The following is a 16912-nucleotide window of genomic DNA, read 5'->3' as shown; positions in this document are numbered from 1 at the left end:
GGATTGTTTCATTCCCTCATCATTTCCGTGGCAACATGTAGTTGTAACATTACCCAGCTTACCTGTGCTTTGCCTTACCTTAATTCATTAGGCTGGTTGGCAGTCTGTTGTTGGTCCTACCATATTCATCACTATTTGGCAAGGTGACAGCTACTGTACATCCTTCTTGATTTGGCAACTCAGTGAGCACATTCTCTCCTCCTATCCACGGTTGTGCTCCTGAGATGATCACTTACTCCAAGTCATATCAATGGGGGCCAACAAGCATCCATTCTTTTCGGGGGTTTCTGTTTGTGCTGTTGGGGAATTAACTCTTCCACTTGCCTGCTTTTTGATGTTATGAACCCAAAGTTTCCGAGGACCGCATAGATTGCTTAGAACTGACACTAAGAAAGTAGAAACTAGGATGGGAGAAAGAGAGAGATGCCAAGTTTTGAAGATAACACCTGAGTTCTGAATCCAGTTGTTTCTGAAGATTATATATTTCTACTCTCTCAATATAAGCCCATTCCTGATCTTTAAATATATGAGCCAAAAAACACTTTCCTTGTCTTTTAAGCTGAGTCAGAGTTTCTGTCCCTCACAATAGAAAGTCCTAACTTCATGGATCTCTACTTTCCCTTCTAACACTTGTCAGAGTGTAATTTTATCATTATTTATTTAATGCAAGCCTCTCTCCCTAGGCTGCAGTCTCCATAGGAGAAGCAGCAGTATCTCATTTGTTCACAGTTGCATTCCCAATGCCTACAACAGTTCTGACTTATAATATTGAATGACTGAATAAACAATCCAAGCCAAGTATTTTCTTAGCCATGTTCCCAAAGAGTTTTTATGCACTTGAGAGATGCCAGTTGTTTCAAGATGATAATACTTATATACATTCTAATGCACTTATTTGTATATAGTAGTCATCATGAAGAATTAAAGATTGCCCATGATCTCTAGTTTGAATGATACCAAGGCTTCTTTCTTTGCTGTGTGAACTTGGGCAAACTATTTGTTTAAGCCTCAGTTTGCTTACCAGTGAAAGGTGCTCACCTCAAGGCAGGCACCTGTAGATAGCAGCCTCTTGGTAAGTAGAATTACTATTAGTATAAAGGAACTAACCAGATAACCAGGGGGGAAGGGGGAACATACATAGTTAGTTCAAAACCAAAGTGCTTGAGTGGACAAAAGCAAAGGCCAGGGCTGCATAACACTGACATTTTTATTAGAATTCATTTGTAACAAATGGAACTTGTGTCAGCAAAGAACTGATTTTCATACAGACTTCTTTCGCCACCAATGTAACGAAGTAAGAAAATAAAAAGCACGCCTTTCATTCTGTAAAACATTTACGCGTACTACTGATTAGAGGTAATTGTATTTTTTTAACAAGCCATTTTACAAGTTTTTTTTTTTTTAATTTTTCAGTCTATGCATCCAAAACGAGAGCAAAGAACACAACTGTTATTATCTTTGTAAAGACACTCCAAGCTTGGATGGCAAAGCCACATAACAGATGGATAGGATGGATCTGTAGCCTTCTGATCTCTGCTGGAGTATCAGGGCACCCATAAACCCAAAGGAAACTAAAATCCAAAACAGGAAAAAGAAAAGGCAATTAAAAATAAAAAGAAAGGCCGAAAGCAAAGCGAAACCAAAAAAACAAAACAAAACAAAAACAAAACCAGGAAAGAAAAAAATCTGTACATTGCTGCAGAATTTTTCCTTTCCTGTTTCTATGTTGGGTTATTTACATACACACAAACGAATTTCTGAAGCAGTTTCTTACAGATGGGTTCAAGTAATAACATTATTGGGTGTAGAATCAATAGGGCAGTGCATAGTACAAAGGTATAGAAAGTGCAAAGTTCCCTAGAGGCCCTTCCCTCCCCTGGCTGTCCTCGCCATTGTCTAACCATGCAAATCATTTTTAAAAAAGAGCTAAAATAAAGTTCTGTACAAATCACTTTTTATATATTTTGATTTTTTTTTACCTTTGTAACTAATTACAAAATTATACATAACTACACGTACATAGGTAAATAATAGCACCGTACTGGTTATGATGATGAAAATAATTGGAAACTTGAAAGTTTATGGTAGTGGTAGATAAAGATGTTTACCTGGGAAAAGAAGATAGAATGGTTGTACAGAAAAGCAGAGTGGAATGCACATCAATGACAGTAAGGGAGTTAGCTCTCAGAACAGCTCCTGAACAATAAGATATCTGGAATAGTCTCCTCCATGCTTGTCTATGGTATGCATCCCGTTCATTTTCTTCTTGTGATTATTCTCCCCTTTCCCTTTGCCAAATGGGCAGTTTTGGTTTCAGGGAGAGAAACTGCTCATTGGCCAATCTTTCTGGTGTGCAATACACCATCGGATTCTACCTGTCCAACATGGCATGTCTGCATGATGCAACGTCTGTCTGACCCCCTTTGTTTCACTAAACAAAAATCATAGCACTGAGTAATCTGGCACTTGGATAAATCTCCAAAAGATACAAACTAAAAGAAAACAACAACAGACCCACATAGTGCACATTCTTCTCTTGTTCTGATGTAGGTTAGAGAGTCTCATTCTGAGGTAGCCTTCTAGATACTTTTTTTTTTTTTTTGAGTATTATAGTTTTTCTTTTTTTTTTCTTTTTCTTTCTTTTCTTTTTTTTTTACAAAAGTGCTCAAATATGATGCTTGCAAGTGTTTGGTCTCTTGGATTTCATTCTGCTAGTGATGGGAAAATGTAGAAAACAAAAATCCTTCCATGCAGAACATCAATGAAGCTAACATTAAACCAAAATATTTTACCAAAACTCTTTAATAAGAGTTCCTTGGATATTCTGAGTGTTCTTTAAAATCATGTAAGATATGGCAAACTCATGCCATTGTCCATGGCTTCCTATAGAAATTATGTTGAAAAATTTGGGGGGGATATATATATACATATATATATATATTTTTTTTTTTTAATTTCTCCTTTTAGAAAAATCCTAATGAAATAGTAAATATGTTCAAAGTTGACAATCATGTTTGTTAATAAATTAAGTTTGGTGCAGTTACTGAATGTTCCAGAGCAGATTTGGAAGGGATTACAAATAAAACAGGTAGCTTTTCCTGATGTTGACAATTATGAAAGGAAGAAGGGCCCTGATTATCCAAGTGCTTTGGGCTGGTACAATCACTAACATCCCCGACTTGGTTGAAAACTAGGAATGCATATTATTCAAAGAGTTTTTGTACATGTGGTAAACAGATAATGCTTTAATTGGAAGAGAAACACATACGAACAAATAATGAAAATATGAACCAAAAGCTGAAAAGAAATGCTATTAAAATAGGCATCAATTATAAGGCACTCTAAATGCAAAACTAAAACCAAAAGAAAACAAAGTACAGCACTTCCCAGGAATGCTGTATGCCACAAAAAATGTTTCTGACTGAACAGAGTAACATGAGTTTGGCTTTGCCCCTGTTACATATCATAAATGCAAATTTCATAGCACATACTATAGACAATATACGATTGAATACACTGTTTTTTAAACATCTTGATAGCTGATATATTACAACATTCTCTCCTCCTAAAGGGATATGCACTGACCTTTCCCACATGCACACCTCTTAGATATTTAATAATGTTTTATTGCACTAGAGTGTTAGAAATATTGAACTTTGTTGGAAGCCTGGCTAACAAAATAGTATTTGTGAATATGATTAGGGGGGTGGGGGGAGATTGGGTAGGAAATTAAGGGGGTGAGGTTTGACAATCACTGATGTGCATTCCTCGTTTCCCTTAAAAATTAAAATTTTGTGATATTGAGAAATATCAGTATGTCATAAAATTAATAACAAATTGAAAAAGATGTTACAGTAGCTTCTCTACCTTAAAAAATTTAAAAACTAAATCATGGAAGAACTGAATGATAGCTATATCTATCTTTTTGTGTGGACACACTATCTATATATACATAGACACCCCTATAAAATATGGATATATATGTATATATGTTAGCAGCAACTTTATACTTTGCGCCTCCCTGTTGATTCCAAATAACAAAACAAAGTTCTCTTTGATTATTTGAAGAAAATGGGTACTTTCTCAGCAACAAAAACCAGACAGAAGTGTAAAAGTAATACCAGACGAGACCGAGACTGTAGATTAAGAGTATTGCACAAAAATGTGCAAATTTTCCAATTATTTGATATTTCTACAGCAAGGTATCACAGATAACAGTTCTACAGCTTAAAAAAACCTACAATTTGGAAATAAAAAATGAAGAGTTATGTAACTTTTTTAAAATTCACTTTATCGAATGATACATTTTGTTAAAAAAAAAGTTTACACAGTTAAAAATGAAGCACAGGTCAGCAGTATCTTTACAATACTAAAAAACTAAATCAAAGACTTTCTTTTTAAACATTCCCCACCCCCTTTCCCCCTAAAATGTTATCATGAGTAGTATGGTGGGAAGGGGCAATGTCAAAGCAAAGTCCATTTTGTCATGAGAAGCCAGCAAAGATCTTGCCCTGAACTGCTGCACTCAGGCCATTTCTCTTTGCACCCATCAAGCAATCCTGAACAAGATGGCGGTTCTTTGCTGTGATTTCTTCTTCCCTTTATTTTGAATCCTTGAGGTATCTGTAAATAAAATCCTTCAGATGCCTCATCAGTCAGGACTCTCTTTATTATTTTTCAGGTTAGATTATTAAACTGTGAATTCTTGGTCCACCCAGAAGAGTTTGTTTTTTTAAATTTGTTTTGTGTGTGATAGTCCCACTAAGTGGTTGTTAGCTAGAAGTTAAGAAGGACTTCTCAAATGCCCTGTATGGCTCAGAAGAGACTCCATGGATATTGAAGGGCTTGCAGTAAAAATCCAAAGTGGGTCAGGGGTTTCTACGTTGCATAGTGATCAAAGCTGCCCAGGTACTCTAGTGCGGCTCGATAGCAGAACTGATACTGATCCTGCCGGAGACAAAGCATGGGGAGAAAGAAAAGGGGCCATGAGTACATTGTAACAGAAAAGTGGAAATCGATGTTGGAAGACAAAGTTACATCTAGACGGGGGCAAAATCACTGCTTTCGCCAATCAATTCAATCCAATGACCAATTGTTTTGTTTTGTTTTGTTTTGAGCAAAGAACCATTAGCCACATGGGGTATTTATTAACTTTACCAGTCAGTTCGACTAAAATAGTCTCCTAATTCCAAAGTAGTAACAGCTCCTGTGAACATTATCTTCCAGACATATGTGAACTGTTCTCCAAGGATAGTACCAGACAATTACCACCAACTAAACATGGGAACTCCTTATATGTCACAGCCGTCTTTTAAAATTATCTAATTATTTGAGGTAAGTAATTCTCAGTTTGCATATTTAAGAGAGGCCTATGCAGACACGTATTGTCCTGAGGAAAATGTGGTTTCATTTATCTTCTGGGCTGTTGCCAAAAACATTTGAATTTAAAAAAAAAAAAATCTTATCAGACAGTAGACCTTGTTGCCTGCAATCAGAATTATTCTCCATTGTTTCTGATGTGTTTATGTAAGTGAGGGAAGCGGCCAAAAGGTATCTTTGTGATGAACATCAGGCACACAAAGCCGAATACACAGGGCGCTGAACTTTTAGGCTTTTCATCCCTTGAAAATGGCATCACAAGACTGGCTGCCCATGTCAAAAAATACCTGTGCCATTTGGCCTAATTCAGTGTGATGGCTAGTTAGTTGCCTGTTCTAGAAAGACCCACACTAAACTAAAACAGCATGAAATGTCCTTTTTCAGACAGGGAAGAACACTGTCAAATGGGAATAAGTGGGGGCATTATAAGATAGAAAAATTATAATTTACAGTTGAGAAGGGGTGAGAAAAAGTAGGATTTTCCCCGTAAAAGCAACTTATTTTCAGTAGCCAATGGGGCTGAAAGTAGATAGTTTCTATTTTGCTTAAATGTGCATTTTTCTACAATAAAAATGGTAATGCAAAATAAATGGAGTTTGCTTTCCTATCTTGTCACAGTAAGTTGCTTGGCTAAGTGTTAAGGCTTTTTAAACGTCCAATTTCCCTCGTCACCCCCAACACCCATTAAGTTTGTCAGGCTGACATAATGTTTTGAGTATTGCAAGCCAAATGCTTGCACTATTTTGAAATCAAAGTCTGGAAGATACTGTGGGTTATGAATTTAGGAATACATATAAATTGTATAATTTGGTGGCCTTTTGAGAAACAGAAACACTATCTATCACTTATATTATCCTTAAAATGAAGCCAGTAGGTCAGACTGGCTAAATCATGAACTCCTATTATTCTGAAAAATATCAGAATTTTCGTATCAATTCTTGGAGTAGAAAGTGGAAGGCTAATTTCTCTAGTGCATATCCAGGATGCAAATATTTTAAAATACCATTATTAAGAAATGAAATATAGAGCAGTTGATAATACCTAGGCATATAGAAGGAGAATGGAGGCATAAAATGGGCCAAGGGTCTGTTATCTACCAGGTATATTATCTACCATTGGGCTTTTTACATATATTAAATTCGTGCAATGTATATCACATTAATGTGTATATATATATATATATATATATAATGAATTATATGAAATTGCCATTTTTGTAGGCCCCAAATAGTGGCAATTTAACATGGTTCAATCTAATACATCATCTTAGATAACTTCCAAACCAGCTCTAAGACAATGACACTGTCACTCCCATTTACAAAGGGGGAAAATGAGGTTTAAAAATATTAAACAACTGGATGCTTTTCCTACAGTATTTTCCTGCATTTTGCCTCTGGTGTTGAGAGTCTCTGGACTCTAGGAGATCTTGGCAAACAAAATCTATTATTTGGTTCTTGAGATGTGACAAACAAACTCCTGGAGATTTTTCTCACCTCTGTCTGCACCATGGCTGGTCGTTGCGTTCTTAACATTTTGACAGTCTGGAAGATATCTACTACTCCTTCATATCTCATTCTTTCCAAAACAATGCTTAGTGTTATGAAGACTCCAGTTCTTCCAACGCCCGCACTGTCATAATAACAAAGACAACATTACTGGATGAGACACTCACAGTCTTGGCCACATTTGCTTGGAGGTGGACGTATGTCCACCAGCTTCCATATTACATTGGGTTCTTCTACAGCAATGTTCAGGAAAATGTGGTGTTGGGTTCAGAAATGATTACTCTTAAGACAGTGTGCCATGATAACAGGTGAGAATGAATGTGGAGTAATTAGGATTAAGTCTTATAAAATATAATAACCTTTCAACTGGGATTATATGTCATTTTGGAAAGGCCCAGGAAACATAAAATAAATGGATAAAAGGAATGGTAAATAAAATATAGATTTATACTCTTCATGCAGATCCTGAAATTGTAGACTTTGCCTGCTTAATATTTTTAAAGTATGAAATAATTCATTTTTTTTTAATTTTAGAATATTATTTATTTTTTATACAGCCAGTTCTTATTAGTTATCTATTTTATACATATTAGTGTATACATGTCAATCCCAATCGCCCAATTCATCACGCCACCACCACCCCCGCCCCCGCCACTTTCCCCCCCTTGGTGTCCATACGTTTGTTCTCTACATTTGAAATAATTCAGATAAGGTAAGACAAACTGGGTGCCTTCAAATTTTCTTGTAGTCACTTAAGAATCTGTGCAACATGTCCCATCACCTAGACGTATAAATAAACATGAAGGTATATAGACTATTCAAATTCAGACATCAGTTTTGATATGAGAAAGGAGAGTCTATCAATATAACAGGATTTTTGACATGGGATCCTCATTTAGTCTTTGGAAGGGTCTATGAATAGCTTATATGTATGGATTGTGTAAATGTATATATATTTTTTCTGTTTCTGAAACTTACAACTTTAACAGATTAACAAAGGGGTCTCTAAACTGGAAAAAATAAAAAAAAGAAGAAGAAGAATTAAAAAAAGTGGTTAAGAGCCACCGAGCTCTACACTTATCTACTATTTTTAGATGTTCAGTAGCTTAAACACCAGGATTCTTTCCACCACGTTAGCAAGGTTTTGAGTTTCTGTTTTCTTTATTGTTTTAAGATGATTCCAGAATTGTAACAGCAGCAAGAGAAGAAAATTAATTCATAGCTTTTGTGCTCTTAAGAAGTAGGAAAGCACCTGGAGGTTTAGGTAATGAGGAAAAGAGTGAATAATCTGAAAAATCCCTACACTTTTGGATCCTAATTAAACAACATGTGTAATGCTTGGGTACAGGCTGTAGAAAATGGATGGATTCATTTACTTGGGGATGTAGTTGATATATAAATAGTGTGTCCCTTTGTAAACTGGGTTTTCTAAAGAGTCCTAACCGAAATGTAAGTGAAACTTTAAAATCCATAGGCAGGTTTTACAAAGTGACTAAGGATAACCAGGAGCAGTCAAGGCTCTCTGTTAAGCTGGAGTAGATGACCTTGAAGGTCCCTTTCAACCTTGAAAGTCTCTCTTAATCCCGAGAGACTGTGATTTATGATCTTTTTGTTGAATGGTCCAGGTACTCCAGAGTCTATCTTACTTTGATTTGATTGCTCAAATGTAACAAAAATATAGGGTTTCTGGCTTTCTACTAGGTGCTTTCAAGAAAATAACAGATACTGGCCTTATAAGTTCCAAATTTATTGACTTTATCATGTTTTTAATAAGCTATAAATAAGTGGTATTTTAAAAATATTCCCAGATAAGAGAAGATATCTGGAGGTCTTTAAGATATATGAATAACATGTCATAGTATACAAAGGAGTCTTTGTATATACTCTATATACGAATAATTTTGTGACAAAAGCAATGAAAAGAGATACATGCATACACACACTTATTTACACTTATGGGAATGCCTGAAGTTAAAGAAAAATGTGTTGAACATATTCTTTTCTTTATAGCTTATACTGGAAAATTTGGATTAGGATTTGGGCAAATTCTGTGGAAAATTAAGGGGGATATCCAGGTAATTCAAGTCCAATATATACCATCCACTTTGTCTGAATATCGAGTCCATGCATCATTTCCTACATGCTCTTTGGTGGTCTAGAGCAAAGAATTTTGGATAAACTCAACACATAGCAAACGTGTATAAATAAGGTCTGCTTCTCATATAATAGCACACTGTGTGTCCCAGAAAGGGTCTTGGAGATCAGCTGAGAAAACTGAGGTCTAGAGAAATTTCCCTACTGTCACAGAGCTACATGATGATAGAAGTGGGACTAGACCTCAGATGTTTTGAAGCCCATGTCTAATATTTCTCCTGTTTTGAGACCCTGTCTCCCATATCACTAAGAACTGTAGTTTGGGATTTTGGGGGGGAAGCAAAGTAAATTTTTTAATAAACTCTTTCAAGATTTTGACCATAAAGAGATTACAAACTGAAACTAAAAAAAAATTAGGTGAATTCCTTTTGCTAGAAGGTTTTTGCATAGTAACTTCCAAAAGCACTAAATTTATGGTGAGCGTCCTTTCTGAACTGTTTACTTGCTATTTCTATTAGCTTCAATGACTTGAATTATAAAATGCTGTGGAAACCGTTGAAAATAATTAACTTGAAGGTGCTTCATTTTCTGATATAGCAACAATTTTCAAGCAAATTGCAATTTTAACTGAGGTACCATTCTAATCACTTATTGACTGAAAAGAATTAGTATTGTTATTAAGGCTTAATAACTATTTATGGTTTTCTCAAGAAGGCAAACCCAGGAGAAAGATACAGAAAGATAGTTATCAGGGTAATGCTATGAAAGCAAAACAAGTAAGGAATGATAAACTGAACAAATTATCACTAGGGGATGTACAAACAATTCCTGTTACGGTAAAACAGGCAAGGAAAACACAGTTTGGTTCTTTGTTACAAGAGGCAAAATTTGAAGATAAAAATCTTCCTCTGATTATTTTCACTTTGTGGAAAGCAAGAGAAATGAGTCCTTGCTTTAGGGTTTACAATACACTTCTGAGAAAAATAAAAATAAAATTTCAGTTATGCAGATTCACAGTAAATTGGTACCAACAATGAATAGACAACAGTACATATTTTCAAAGTTATCACTGCATTCAGCACAAACTGAAACTCATCATTCCTGATTCTCACCTGCAATGGACTGAAATGGGTCCATCTTGGCCAAACTGCTCTTTTGTTTTATGGACTTGGCCAATGAAGTCAATAAATCCTTCTCCAGACTTTGGCACTCCTTGCTCTGGCCAGTCAGTGAACTGGAACTGCCTCACCGTTCGGGACTGCCCGTCCTTTAGAGAGAAAGCCACACATCCAACCGCAAAGGAGGACGCCGGGAGGATTCAGCCAGTGCACGGACCACAACAGCAGGCATGATGTTTTCCAAAAAAAGGAAAAAAAAAGGGAAGAAAAAGTTAGAAACATGTTTAACTAGAAAATTAGTCAGTTAGTATCTTACCTGCTATTAACACTGTCTACATTCACATATATTTAAATTGCAAATTTATTTACTCTCACAATGCCCATTAAAAACCTGAGCTCTCATAAAAAGCCACCTAGTTCCCACATTAGTAAATGCTCTGAGCCCCAAAGTTTGCCTTCAAAACCAAAGTGGAACATATTCAAAATTTCGAATTTCAAAATTTTCAGAATCCAATAACTTCTTCATACTGAAAGGAACATCCAGGCATGTCATCCAGACCAGAGATTTTGCTGTTGTCATGATACCTTCACATTTGCTGTGTTTGCTTGTTTGCAGCATTGTCAAATGACAAATAGTGACACTGAAAGGATCTGACGCAAATTAGTGACACTGAAAGGATCTGACGCAAATTAGTGACACTGAAAGGATCTGACGCAAATCGGGTAGCTGTTGTTAACCGGATGCCCCACACGTCTCAGAGGTGCACTGTTTCTAGCCAAGGCGGTACACACAGCGTGTACCAGGCGACCATGCTGTTGAGCAGGAAGTGAAGTGTCCCTCAAGGAGGTAGGAGAGATTATTAGTAAATAAATGCTGTTTTCTGAAAAAGGAGTCTTCCTGGCTGACCACAGGAACTGAGGTGTCTGTGCGGGGCTTTAACGCAGACAAACCAAAAGCTAGATACAGGAGCAGTCTATCTTTCCTAAAGTGACTAGGCAAAATTACTCTGATTCATGAAGTATAAATGGTTTCAAAAGAAGACACTAAGGGACTTCTGATTCCTTCTGGAATTGTACAGTGTTTTTGGAAGCACAACAAAAGCAGAAGGGACCCTCTGTTTACAGAAGCAGGAATAACGATTATGACCATCAGCTTTCTTCCCTGAATCAACAGAGAGAGAGAGAATCCAAATTCCAAGTTTACAGGGGCTGATTCTATTTGAGGAGTCCCTGGTCCTAGTTAAGGCTTCAATTTGGTCCTCCTTTCCACTTTTGTAACAACTCTCTCCACATTAAAGTCCTTTTGGATACAGATGTGCAAGTTCCCAAGATTCTGGTTAAGTAGACAGAGACCCAATCTTTCTCATTCAGTTATATGGAGAAGAGGGGATGGCCCAACTCGAGATGGACACACATCAACCAGCCTGGTGGTTTCCATACAAACAGGGCATACTCCTGACTGGAATCATTTGGGAATCAAAATAAATTGGGAGATCACTTCAAGTTTGTGAGAATACTGAGGAATATGAAAGTAACTCCTTGGCCCCATAACAGACTTATGGATGGTTACCATGGAAGCATGATTTACTTCCTTCTGATTCTGGAAAAGGTTTGAAAAGCACAGGAAGGGAATCCAGAGGCTAGGTAATACAGATTTGTCTTCCTCTGATTATCCTGGGGATTGCATTTCTGACCATAGTTGTTTTCAACAGCACGCGTACAAACCTTTACGATTTGGAAGAGAGACCACGTGACTCCATTGAAAGGTTACCTGTTTAACAACACTGTATTCTCAAGTGCCAACTTGCTTTCTAAACTGGGAAGTTGAGATTAGAAACATACTAGGAGCACAAACAGCAAATGCTATGGCAGCTAAGAAAATTATACAATCACAGAGAGGCTTCAAAACAAAACATATGTTCCTGCTTCAATGTTTCTTGTCTCTGCCATTTGCAGAGCCTGGCTCCTACACTTTGTCGTCAGAAATGGTTGGTGAGTTTGCTTGGAATGCACTCAGAGTTTTCACTCACATATCTAGCTTCAAATTCTGAAAGGGCATGCTTTTAACTTTTTTTTTTTTTTAAACAATGGGTCACCGAGGCATCCTTGCTTGGGCAACTCAAAATGAGACCTAGGGACTTAACTGCTGTCTTGAGTATAGTCACCTTCAGAGTAGTTAAGACTTCAGACTTTCTGGGATTAACAGGTCTGTCACCTGGGCCAAGCAGCCTGCTAACCAATTTCTCTTTTACTTTAGGTCAACAGCCAGGGCCAGGCTTTGGGGATTAGTAGACAATCTCTAAACATGAGTCTTGGTTGAGAAAGCTGCTTTCCAAAAAAAACAATGGATCAAGTAAATAGCTCTACCCTTACAGTTTTATTCAACCCACCCACTGTGACAGTTCCAAAAACAAAGCAGGGCTTTGGACTGACCCCACTCTCTCCTAAGATGCGTTTGTAATCATGGTTTGAAAGTGGCCAAAAGCAAGGATATTAAAGTTTATGCATAGAACATCTTACATCAGGGCTGAACCTTGCACTCAGCAATCTAGATAAGAAATGCAGAATGAAAATTAGCCAACAAGGGTCGTGGGTGCACAGCTCTCATGGACAGACACATTAGCACACCGAGGAATAAACCATGCCAGGAATCAAATTAGAATGTGTAAAGCTTGTCAGATTCTTCTAAAGAATGCCATTTGCTCTGCAATTTTAAAATCATACCAAATTAACCTCCAAGCCAATATGACCTAAAGGGCTTAGCAAAACAACAACATATTTACAGCCTCAAGTAATGAAGAAGTCAAAAAAGCTCCAAAGAGAATAAGCTGAGGAGGTGAATGTAAGCGCAGCCAACCAATCAATAAATGCTTCCCGGCACACACACTCACCAAGCACGTCCCCAAAGTTGGGCTGCCAGATGCTGCATTTGAATGTGAGCCAAGCCTGTGTTTGTGAGAAACCTTACAGGACAGGAAAAGTTACTCTTATATTTAAAAAAAAATCCTCCAGGATGAGTGATTTCTTTTCACTTCGGGAGTTTGGTCACTTGGCAAATATTTCTCCCAGGGATGCATTTTAGACTACTTTTCAGTTAATGGTTAAGAGAGCATAAGACTGTGCCAACTTACCCTGGCATCTGTGACCTTGAATTCTCTTAGTATATATTGTGGCATGTTGTACTCAGCCATGGGATCTACAACAAAGTACTGGTATCTTGCAGATCGTTCTGCTGGCCAGTACTGGTGACATTTCTCCTAAAAAAAAAAAAAAAAAAAAAAAGATTAATGTCAAGCTACGTAAAGTGTAAACAAAGTTTTGTTTATCATGTATCTATATATTTAATATCTTTCTTTCACTAATACAGTTTTAGAATTTAAGGTGATTCCAATCGAATGTGACTCATTTTCTCTTTGAAACCATAGGTTCCCTGAGGATAGGGAAATCACGTGGTTCAATATTTGTGCATGTTATCAAGCATAGTACTTGGCATATAGTAGGTGCTTAATACACATCAGTTGACTGAATTCTTCAACAGGATAAGCATCTTCATACTTACAAGTTAGACAATTAATTACATCAGTCCTCGGACATAATGCTAGTCACGTTAATCATGCATTGATGTTCAACACTGTGTTTTGGAATGAAGAGAACCATCAAGTGTGAACACAGAAAGAAACCTCTGAATTGACCTGGTCCAATCTCCATCAGCTGAGGAACCTGGAGCCCAGGCAGTTTTAATGACTTCAATAACTAAATCAGAAAAGTCAAGTTACTTTCCTAGTTTGGTATTTTTTCACTCTCTCTGTGGGCTCTAAAAAGTGGGGTTTTAGATGCATCTCTACCATTGAGTTTATACAAAGACGAGAAGGAAAACATCTCAAGCACATATGGCAGAATGCTTGTATCTACTGAATCTAAGTGGTAGATCCTTAGGTGTCTCTAATGCTATTTTATGTATTTTTCAGAAGAATCATTTTTTAAAAGTAAAGCTGAGGTTACCAGATTATATCCTCAGAAAAACTACGTAACTTTCCAACAGTTTAATGGGAGTGGAAGATGAGCAAGTAAAAATTTGCTTCAGAGATGAAAAAAAGTCAAGTTCCTTCATACAGAGTAATGATGGCACACAAGCTCTAGCTTGTCCAGAGCGAAAGGAAGTAAGAACACATTGAGAGTCAAAACAAGTCACACGTATTTGTCTCTATGATTGTGTTTCACTGGAACAAAGTACCAGTTCTTTCTTCAAAACACACAAATGAAAGAATTTGATATGGCTTTGCAAGTTAAAATTCAACACAGTAATGAATGGCCTAGAACATGTCCGGAGTACTCTGTGTTTCAAAGAAATGACGCTGGCACTCGGGTTTTTAAAACGAAATCCTCATTTCTCTTGTGGTTTGAGTGTCTTATAAGGAGACACTCACTCTGCCCATCTCACGCAGCTTGGTGAGCATCACAACGATGGTGGAATTGTGCTCCCAGAGCATCCGCCAGAAGTCTTCGGTGGTCTCTGCCAAGGGCCCCTGGGTAGCGATGTAAGCTTTCTGTTGTCTGAATCACAGAGAATGAAAATAGCATGTTAAAGTAATCAGAAAACATGCAAAGGCTTCGCATTTGATATGTAAACATCAAACCAGGTAATAAAAAATGAAAACATTATTAATGCTATTGCAGTAAATTCCCATTAGGATTGTGTAATCAAATAAGCACATTTAATACATTTTGGGGATTTTGCAAAAGAAATTGCTTTGTTAATATTATGATGTATGTCTTTATCACTGTTATTTAAACTTCAGAGCAATGCTAATAGCTCAATTTCACGTGTCATGCAAATCACTTAAACAGTTGTGCAGCTTCATTTTGTAGAAATGACTCTTACACAATCTATTAAATTTATATAATAGGGTACAAACAGTTTCTTTATTAACTCCTTCCACATCCAAATGACTTCTGAAAGAAGAGTGCACATGGACAGATTAAAAACTCTGTGACTGCTTCTTCTTACTCCTAACTAAAATAATAAAAAAGCGAATACCAAGGGACTGAATGCTGACCTCTGCAGAAAGAAAACACTTTGAATTGAGATGAAATTCATTCTGGCTGTGAAACTAGGGCACATGTAAATATCAAGGCTTTGGACTGTCAGGGGAGCGAGAGTGTATACCTGTATCCATCAATAAAACTGGCATTGATGTAATCAGATCCTTCTACTCCTCGGATAGGCTGCAGGCATACCCTTGTGGATTCATATGGCATAATATTAACAAGGCGATTTTTGAATTTATTACATGGAAGATTGGCACTGATGAATCTTGAGGTGTGAGCTTTAGAACTGGCTAGACGCTGTTGTAGGAAAAAAGAAAAAAATCAAAGATAATTTTAGCCTGTGGCGTGACCAGCGTACCCAAGATTCCCTCATTAGATACAAAGATTTTGTTTGCTTTTAAGCAAAGGACTCTTCCAACTGTACTGCTTTTCACTTCTACCTAATGACTCCATATAGACTATGGAAGTTTTAAATATTATGTTCTGAGAGTATGATCTCTCGGTTTAAATTAGGGTACAAAAGAGCTCAAGGTATTATTAGGAAGAAAAGGATAGAAAAGGGAAGGAGGAAGAAAGTGTTTTACAGTCAGAAACCTGAGGGAGAAGGTCAGGTGAATCTTGTAACTTCACCAATTTGAAAGGTTCAGAAGGACAATTCCAGAATGACTGTTCCTGAATTACCACATCACATCTAATATCATACCTTAAATTCGAGCTCCATCCCTGTGACATTCTCTCCTGTTTCTCTTTGTGTCAGCTTCTGAATGTAGGCGTACAAGTTTCTAGCCGGCACTTCGGTATCCCCGCAAGTCACTGCCTCCGACAATGCATCGTGGATGAAGATGTACTGGTCTTCTGTCTGAACCATGTAATTCCTCTGGGCTCTCATTAAAGTTACATGGCCGTAAATATCTACAGTTTTTTCATGCTTTATTCTTTCTAACATGGCGTCTATCACAATGAAACAGCCAGTCCGGCCAACACCCGCGCTACAAGGGAAACAGAGAAAATCAAGGTCCAAATGAATCTCTTGGGGAACCAACACATCATAACATTATTCTCATTACTTTTAATTAACGACGTTTTAAATCCATTAATTCTACTCAAATAGCTACTGTGATGATTTTGGGGCATTCTAAACCAAAGGGTAGGGAACAAATTAACAAGTAAAAGGTGATTGGTTTCAAAATGTAAAATTATTAAATCTATAATTACTATGCTCCTTGATCATGTGACACAAAGCAGACATTAGTTTGAAATTATTATGAAAAAAAACATATTTAGGCTTTTTACATTAAAAGATATTTTAAAAACTGGTCAAGATCGAACTAGGCTTTATCTTTCTACAAACTATTTCAGTCTATTTTAGTTCAATTTATTAAAAAAAGGAAAAAAAGAAAACTAGTAAATCATTCAACTTGAAACATTTCACACTCTAAAACTCAGCGAGGAAGTTTTAAAACCAATCTAGTGGGAAGTATATAATTAAAATATTAAAATGTTGCTGCATACTCAAAATAGTGCAGTGTATTCTCAATGGAAAGAAATTCTTAATAAGAAGCAATCACTAGAGAGTGTGGGTGTGCTTCTTGCTTTTACTCCTTTTTCTTCCAGAGATGAATGTATTTTGAAATTTCAGGTGAAATTCAAGTATTCTATGTGGGAAAATAAAAGCCTCAGTCTTTGTTACTGAAGAAGCTCTGAGGCATTTTTTAAAACTCCATTACTTATATGGACTTATGGGTTGTTCTCCAGTTGGTGGGAACT

The 16912-nt window shown here is 36.8% G+C and overlaps 1 protein-coding gene across 36 annotated transcripts in view; it reads right to left on the bottom strand.

Annotated features, from left to right (window-relative positions):
• Positions 1-2607: 2607 nt before the first annotated feature.
• The window catches only part of PTPRD (protein tyrosine phosphatase receptor type D), a 2174486-nt gene continuing 2160181 nt past the window's right edge, over positions 2608-16912 (bottom strand). For all 36 annotated transcript variants that reach the window (XM_036854271.1, XM_036854269.1, XM_036854273.1 and 33 more), the window contains 7 exons: positions 15849-16134; positions 15264-15442; positions 14524-14650; positions 13228-13353; positions 10091-10245; positions 6873-7008; positions 2608-4947 (listed from right to left, as the gene is read on the bottom strand). In XM_036854271.1, coding sequence (XP_036710166.1) covers positions 4879-4947; positions 6873-7008; positions 10091-10245; positions 13228-13353; positions 14524-14650; positions 15264-15442; positions 15849-16134 — 1078 coding nt within the window. In that variant the 3' untranslated portion in view covers positions 2608-4878. The remainder of the gene's footprint in view (positions 4948-6872; positions 7009-10090; positions 10246-13227; positions 13354-14523; positions 14651-15263; positions 15443-15848; positions 16135-16912) is intronic.

This window comes from Balaenoptera musculus, chromosome 6, assembly GCF_009873245.2.
Source record: "Balaenoptera musculus isolate JJ_BM4_2016_0621 chromosome 6, mBalMus1.pri.v3, whole genome shotgun sequence".
Lineage (NCBI taxonomy): Eukaryota > Metazoa > Chordata > Mammalia > Artiodactyla > Balaenopteridae > Balaenoptera > Balaenoptera musculus.
This window is presented reverse-complemented; position numbering and strand designations above follow the sequence as displayed.